Source organism: Halyomorpha halys, unplaced genomic scaffold (assembly GCF_000696795.3).
Source record: "Halyomorpha halys isolate HHAL.00 unplaced genomic scaffold, Hhal_1.1 Scaffold4.1, whole genome shotgun sequence".
Taxonomy (NCBI): domain Eukaryota; kingdom Metazoa; phylum Arthropoda; class Insecta; order Hemiptera; family Pentatomidae; genus Halyomorpha; species Halyomorpha halys.
The window spans coordinates 1,307,368-1,316,138 of record NW_027116287.1 but is presented as its reverse complement, the minus strand read 5'-3'; the positions used below and the strand labels follow the sequence as shown (position 1 = coordinate 1,316,138).

General features: G+C 29.9%; 1 protein-coding gene across 1 annotated transcript in view; it reads left to right on the top strand.

Moving 5' to 3' along the window:
- The window catches only part of LOC106686502 (uncharacterized), an 86,319-nt gene that overhangs the window by 76,818 nt on the left and 730 nt on the right, over positions 1 to 8,771 (top strand). Inside the window, exons 3-4 of the mRNA XM_014429877.3 lie at positions 3,321 to 3,371; positions 5,013 to 5,126. Coding sequence (XP_014285363.1) covers positions 3,321 to 3,371; positions 5,013 to 5,126 — 165 coding nt within the window. The remainder of the gene's footprint in view (positions 1 to 3,320; positions 3,372 to 5,012; positions 5,127 to 8,771) is intronic.

The window sequence follows — 8,771 nt, the reverse complement described above, 5'->3', positions numbered from 1 at the left end:
AGAGAGAGAGAGAGAGAGAGAGAGAGAGATGTGATAAAGCTGTAACTATAGTAACGTATTTTATAACAACTAATATCGTTGTATCATCGTTAATTCTGGTCCAATTTAGTTTATTTTTTCAAATCGTTCATGACTCCTCTGCGTTTTATCGAATTCCTACGTTAATAGAACCGTTGGAAAACTGAATATCTGCTGAAATACCAAATACCATTTTCAAAGAACCCTTTCACCATAGGAAGGTTTAATGATACTAATTTACACTCCCACACACACTTTCATATGTCAATCGGTCTCAATTGTTTCAATATAGTACCAATATTCTTATGTAGTACTAACACAGTGAGAAGCTTCTTATCTTTTCGGAGCTTCAGAAAAAAATTAATGATTCCCTTATGTGCTAAAATCGAATCATCTCATATATTGGTTCAATTTATGTTACCATATCATAATAATAAAAAGTATTCGTAAATGTTTAATTTTAATTAAATACTATAATATATATCAAACTATCAATTTTACTCATTAAATCTATATTCATCTAATATAACAATAGCGAAGCATTGCTGGGTCAACTAGTAAGTGAATAAATTCGATAATAAAAAAAAAATGGAGTATAGAATTCCTTAAAGGCGGAAGAACGCCACGATCGTTGCTGGTGGAAGCTAGGACAGCACTAAACACGGTTTGGGACACTCCAGGGTGAAAGATGGAAGAATTCTTCCTACTACTCCCAAAGCAAGCTAGAAAAGTGATTTCTATTGACTATTTATTCTATGACTAGATTATTCTCTGATTGGTTGGGGGGGGGGGAGTGCAGTCAGCAAAAACAACATAAATAAACAAAAAATTATTTATTTATGCAGACGTTTCGACCTGAGTTTCAGGTCTTCATCAGGACTATAAAAACAAAAGACTTACACCTCATCATAGCGGTCAAAGTGTTTAGAGACTATATTTTATTTATGAAGTAGTTGACAGCAGTAAGATATGTATCAAAAATAAAGAAAAAAAATATCCAAACCTATTTCTTGTTTATTCATACCGCTCTCCTAGCAATCTTTTCTTTCGATATTTTATGCTTGTTTTCATTTCTCTTGACCTTTCTTACGATAGAAGTAAGATGTTATGGGTCGCTAGAGATGGTTTCATAAACAGAAAAGCTTTCACATTAGTATGTTTGTACTGCCTGATTATTGGGTTGGAAAAGGATTGGGGGGGGGGGAGGGAGAGGGTAGAACGCGACATGGTCACTGGGCGTTTGAGTCCTCTGTATATTGAATATTTAGTTTCTTGAAAAGCTGTTTCAATCAGTATTATTGAATTTCAATTTCAATAAAATAATCATAATGATTAATAAATTAACTAAACAATTATATAATAGTATTAGCGTTCAATACATTTTTTATCAATTAAAGTATCTAGTTAAGTTGAAAACAATGAAACTTAATCAACCCGACGATATATTAAAATAAAAATATTCCAAAAACAAAGCCTTGGCCCACTCGAATATCAGCAAATTAAAATTTTTTACATTGTAACATATATTTTATTTCTCTCAATTTTATTTTTCCTTTATTTTATGTCCTTAAATTGTGTTATTTTTACTTACTTATTCAATTACCTATAATTTCATTTTATTTTCCACTTCTTTCATTACTTTAATTTTATTAATGTCATTCAGTACAATTATTTACTTTATTTCATTCTGTTTATACTTTCTTTTTTAACAAATAACAGGAAGGCGAAAATATTAATTAATTTTTTTTTATTTTCCTGTTAGTATAAAAATTCTTAGTTCTGGGTTTCACGAGATCCTAACCACCCCAAACCACAATGGTCCCTATTCATCCCTCTTCTTTCAGTCCGCTGGTGTTCCTCAGGGTAGTATCCTCGGTCCCATCCTCTACACAATCTATACAGCAAACATCCCAACCAATCCTAACACTATCCTCACCATGTATGCCGATGACACGTGTGCTCGCTGTTAATAACCTTTAATTGCATCCCAAACTCTCCAATCCCACATCACAGCCCTCGAAGAATGGCGTCGTAATTGGAGGATTAAAATAAATTCCAACAAATCCCATCAAATTACCTTTACTCTACGTCGTAAACCTACTGACTGCCTACAGTTTCATTTAATGATGTTACTCTTACCCCTGTTGAAAAGATCCGCTACCTTGGACTACATCTGGACAAGCGATTAACCTGGAATCTAATCTTGCTTCCTCTTTTATTCCAGACAATCCTCCGAGGCGTCTGAAAAGAAGATGGCCTCGAGACCTTATATTGCAAAAATAATTTTAGAGTGCTACCATTGGGTAGTTTCTCTACATACTTGTACCATATCATTCTGATTTCCTCAAATTTACTTGATGTATTTATGTACAGTTGTAAATATCAATAAATAAAGTTCTGGGTTTCACGAGATTAAATTAACATAATTCTTGCTCCCGCCAAGAATACCACAGTATACCAAAATAAATATTAAACAAAATTAAAATTACAGTAAAAGATGGATTTTTTTTTTAAATACGTCATTTAAGCTCTCTCAGACTGTTTTAGTGAAGCTAAGATCTAAATGATACTAACGACCTGAATTAAGACTAATATGTAATTTAATTTATAATCTTTACATTTTCTTGAGACTGGTTATTATCATTTGAATAAATGAATTTTAACCTATTTTAGTCTCAAAACAATTTTTTTTTTCTATGACACATTAAAACATTAGAGAGTCATATAATAGGAAATCTAACCAAAATATAGCTGAAATAAATAAATTAAATTCCTGACATGAGTGTGGGGAAGGTTACAGATAGTGATAAATTATAGTTGTAAAGGTTGACTGTGATAAAAAGTAATAATTGTTTAAGGTAATTAGACTTAAGCTAAGGATTGCTTATCAAAAAATTCATATGACTTCCTAATGTTTTAATGTCGCATAGGGTAACTGTGGACGAAAATTAATGCCCACGGCAGAATAGCCTGCATAAAGTTTTTTTAAAAATTTATGTGGTTCTAAAATTGTATTAAGCAATGATAATTTAATTAATAATATTGTTAAAAACCATATACATAATAAAAGCTGTTTGTGATAGATTGTCCTTGAGGATGGCCGAATTGACCGAAACGTTGGACTCGAAGAAATATAAATTGTTTTGAGACTAAAAATTTAATTTCAGTTTAGTACTAATTTTCGTTTTTGTGCTGTGTCCATTATCATACACACCATTTCGCTAAACTTTGATCTTGCCTTGTTCTTGATAGATTGTTTAAAGTAATTTTTAAGTCACTCACAATGAACCTGTTCGTTTCAGCTGCTGCAGCCGCTCTGAGTTTTCTTGGTGCCAAGTTATTCTTCCATAAAAGCAAGTATTGTTTATTTATTTATTTTTTTAAGTAATTGAGTAAATATAAATTAACAGTTTATACATTGCAGAAACTAGTAACTTTGTTACTATTTTAAACAATTGAACCACATGTGTTTACTAAAAATATAAACTAATAATAGTTTTGTCTCATGCGAATCTCGAGTCATTATTCTGCCTAACTATTCTCTATTTCCACATATTCAGTCTAAACATAAGTGGTGCCAAAATCCGAAATGATCGAAGTGGCCACCAGCGATTCGATAATTCCTCAGCGAACATTAAGCAGCCCCACTCGAACTAAAAGTTACAATTACGAAATATCATGAGGAAGTTAGACGAAGAACTAAAGAAGTTGGAGTACCATCTGGCTCAGGCAACTGAAGATCGCCAAAAACTGGAAGCCTAACTATCTAAAGCTACTGAAAAGAGCATTCATACATGAAGTTATGAGTCAAGTAGAACCCTTTACCGGAGTAATGGGTGAGTTCGACCATTTTATCATAGGCGGTGATCAGGTATCAAGAATCTAATAACCACCAAACAGGAAACTGGCACGTTACTGGAGGCGGATGTCGGACTGCTTGAAGCCTCCTTGATCAGCCAAATATATCACGGCGAGTTTTGAACGCAATACAGGGAAACAAGACTCTCTCGTTGGAAACATTGAAGGTATGATTAAAAAAGCTATATTGTGGCGGAAGATGGACCCCAGAAGAGGACATGTTCTACCTACTTAAGAAGCGCCGGACTCAGGGCCAATCAGAAGGCGAGTTGTAATAACCTAGATGTTGATCGCCCTGAATAAAAATCTAATCTAATCTAATCTATATAATATTGAAGTCAGCTTTATTTCATTGAAAAAAAAATGATTCGTTAGTACACAATACATTCTAACGATCCTTTAAAATCTGTTTAAATCTCATGAAAATATAAATATTAAATAAATGGCAGGAAATATGTACCAACACAACAAAAAACAAATTAAGAATACAGTACATCCATGGAAGACATCATCCCAAAGCTGCACGCGACACGAAGTAATAGTGACCAGACTACGAATTGGACACACTCGACAAACCCAAGTATACTTACTATCAGGGACATGTAGACAGTGTAACGTCTACACTGCTGTCTAACTGCTAAACACATGATGACAGTCTGATTTGATAGACATCGGATTACCATATCATTTGGCAACCATGTTAAACGATAATATCATTCACGTTACGGAAATATTTAAATACCTTCAGAAAACAAATGTGTACGAATACATAATAGTTTAATTTTTTGGCATTTTATAACACAAATAAATTTCACTTTATCGAATAAAATTTTTTTTTCTGTCCTTTTTATCTCTCAATTTTATTTTTTTTTATATATACTCCTCAATATCAATTATTGCTATTAAATAAGTTTATATATTCTAGTATAGATGCGACAATATTAGGAATGTTTCCAAGAGGTCAGTGCATAGGCAAATGTCACCTTTGCTGTGGATTGCCCCATATTATAAAAAATAATTTTTTTATTGAATAAACTGATTTGTAAAACTGGAAGAGAATAATCAATAAATTCATTTTGTTTTTAAAATATACATGTATATATTACTAATCAGTATGAAAAAACAAATTGTTTTAGAACATTTGAAGAACATCCTTGTGACCGGAGTAGGTGCTGGTCTTGGAATTGCTTGGCTAGCATGTGAAAGGGAATTCCAACAATCTCTTAGAATCTGTAAAACTGGTTACCTTGGTAATTAATTTCACTATAAACTAAAATTTAAAGATAAACAAAAAGATTCCTAAAATGTTAATAAACACTGAACCAACAGATAAACGTTCGAGGGGTAGACCGAAACGTAGATGGGAGGATTGCGTTAAAACAGATTTGGTGGAATTAGGTTTGGAGGGGCAACGCAGAGAGCGTTTTGTGGTATCGGCATCGAACCTTCGGGTTCGTTAATCCTTCATTATTAAAAATATTATTATTAAATATTAAATGAATATGAATGTACAGTTGTAAATAGCAATAAACAATACATAATTTGACGAAATAAAATTAATTGCTATTTTAATAATATGTGTACAACTGGTTTTATATTTTATTATTGCATTGTTTTAAAATTTTTAGAGAACCCTGAAGACAAAAGATCACTCTAAAACGATGGTTTACTTTATAAATATTTAAAAAAATTAGCAAAATATTAAGTTTATGTTAAAAAAAAACCAAGGAAAGTTACAAATCACTAAATATTTATATTATATGAGTTCCACTTTTCCGGTCTAGAAGTGTGGCGTACAATAAGAAATAATAATTTTTAAAATTTATTAGACCAAAAATCAATTATATTTTGAAACTTCTATGTATCAAATTCTCTTTAGTCTACACTAAAAGAACCAAATATTATGGAATTAGAAGTATACTATTATCGTTTTCCGAAATCAAGATATAAAACTAGTTTCAGAGTGTTTATTACTTTAGTAAAAAAAAAAAAAAAAAATATATATATATAACTTCATCTTGATAATTTGTTTTCAATTTCAATAGGAGAAAAAAGTTTGTAAGTAAAATGACTACAAAATTGTAAGCCATAATCAATCGGAGATATGCTACTTAGATTATCAACAGATCCATCATAACTTTCTTCTGCCATCTGTCCAGCTGCTTCCAAAGCTCAGAGTTATTTTATCATTCCTAGAAGTTTTAGAATTAAGTTATGTAGTATCAGTATTGAATTAATTACTATTGATGTGGAGTTACACCACTTAACCTTTCATAGGTTATGTGATAATAAGAGATGAAAATTATGGTTATGGTACTGACAAACAAACATTGGGCTTAAAGACTCTTGATTTCATAAATATAGTCAATTCAAGAATGAACTCTATTGGATTGGGAAACCTAGCTTTTAACCATAATTTGCATGCTTCGTTGAAATTATGATTAATAAAATCTTCAACCGTTCTAGAACGATTATGGTTCTGAAATATTTAATAGTTAAAAATTTTATTGGTATTCTTTAAACTATTAATTAAAATTTGAAAATTAGTTATATTGTTTTCTTTATAAAACCGTTGATTGACCCGGGTAAAGTGGTCTGGGTGCGGTCAAAAATACCTTAAATAGTAGTAAAAAAAACAACTATTTATTACCCTCCACTTTGCAGGACTAAAAATGATAAAAACTCATCTCAGAATCCATTCATATAAATTTAACAGATAATTTCATCAATCCCCATAATTATTCTTTTCTTTTTCTCTACGTTCTGCATTCTCATCCTCATTTTATTTATTTGTTCAATAAAATATCATTTTTATTGAACAAAATGGCAGAAATGCCTCCTTTGGCTCAGGAAAAAATTTTTTTTTATTTATTTGTATTACATTATTTTATATTTACTATCCATTCTATTCTTTTATACTTATATATCTTATTTTTAATTTGTATTCATATGTTACTTCCAACTTAAGTATACTTACATTAATAACTTTATTATTAATCTTTCTATTACATAATTTACACACCTCTGTACCCCTATTTATTTTGTATATCGTATTTCTTCATCATATTATATTGATTGTATCTATTTTTTAATTTTATTTTTTCTGTTTGTCTATCTATATGTTGTGTATAATGTGTATACCATGTATACTTATATATTTTTTACATGATTTCTTCCCCCTTATTATGTATTGTATCATTTTATGTTTCCCTATTTTTAATATTTTCTTTAATTTTCTAGACTGTTTACTTTAAAATTATTTTTAAATTTAACTTACTTTAACTGTCAATGCCACTCTTCTCTATAACATCCTGTTAAAACAGTTCACTTTCGCTCTAACCTTTGAGTCTGATGTACGTTTCCTGTCTTGTTCATTTTCCTCCTTTATTCTTGAGTTTATTCTTATTCCCCTTTTTTAATCTCTTAGTTTGTACTTTATTTTATATATCTTCTTTTTATCTGTTATTACTTCCGTTTTCTTCAATTGTCTATAACATTTTATTATTCTTATTTAAATTTTTCGTTTCATTGTAAACCTTCTTAATTTTTTATTTACTTTGTTCATTTATGTTTACATCATTTAAGTGATTGTTTTTTTTTTTAGCCCTGATGAAGCCCTGAAAGGTGGGGCGAAACGTGGGCTCAATATTGAATCACTATTTGAATTTTTATTTGACCATCTTCCTTTTATAACTAAAAATATGTTGCACTTTTTCACTATCAGATATAACTGTTACCAGAAACGGTCCAATTTCCCAAATCTTCTACCCTCTTAATACCATATGCATCTACTATTTTGCTTTCCTTCATACCGAAAGGTGAATGTCCTATTTTGTTTTTCATGTGCCTTTTTTCTTAATTTTTATTTTATTCTTATCTTCTTTATTTTATTTTTTTCACTGCATACTAATTTTTTTTAAATATTTTTCTTTTATCTACTTTTTTATTTGCTATTAATTCTCCTTTTCATTTTATATCTAGAACTTTTGTCGTATTTCTAGTTTATTAATACGTTTTGCTGTATTTCTTAATTTTATTTTATTTTATTTACTTTGTTCATTTTTATGTAATTTTTCAAATATTTTTTAACCACAACTTGGTTTACTTTTTTTTCATTTTATCTTGTTCTGTTACTGTGTAACATATTTTTAGTTCTTCGTGTCTTTTTTAGCTCTGATGTAGCCCTCCAAATTAGGGCGAAATGTTGGCTTATAATAAGTAGTTTTATTTATATTTGAATAATTTTTTACCCCACCCGGACCTTATCTTCGTTTTATTGTTTTATTAATAATACTTATCTCATATTACCGACGTTTCAGGGTTCTACTGCAACTTCAGGATCTCACTCCAATATGTTTTGAAATGACTATTAGTATATTTTGACTGTTAAATTTATTATAATTGACGCTTATATATTGATAATTGTTTGCATTTAAATTTTTAGTCAGCATAGAGAAAACTTAGATTTCTAGCACAATTCACGTAAAGAACTAAAAAAAATTAAAAGATATTACTTTGTTGGAATTTTAAACTAGGAAAATACTAGAACTGTAAATTGGCATGTAGTCTGAGAATGACTCTGGTACATAACAAAAAAAAAACTAATTAAATCGTTAACTCAAATGTTAACAACGCAAAAACTGTGGATTTATTTTTTTATCGATATTTTTAGAAATCTATCAATATATTTAAAAATAATTAGGATTAAACTTACATCCGATTATTTATTTTTTTTATTCCTTTATTAGCAGTTGGCCTTACATAGTTGTTGTAACAGTTTGTAAGTTATTTTTTAAAGATTGGAGAAGTTTGTCGGGGGGTGCGGTCAGCAAAGAACAACATAAATAAACAAAACCATATTTATTTATTTTATGCCGACGTTTCGACCTGAGTTT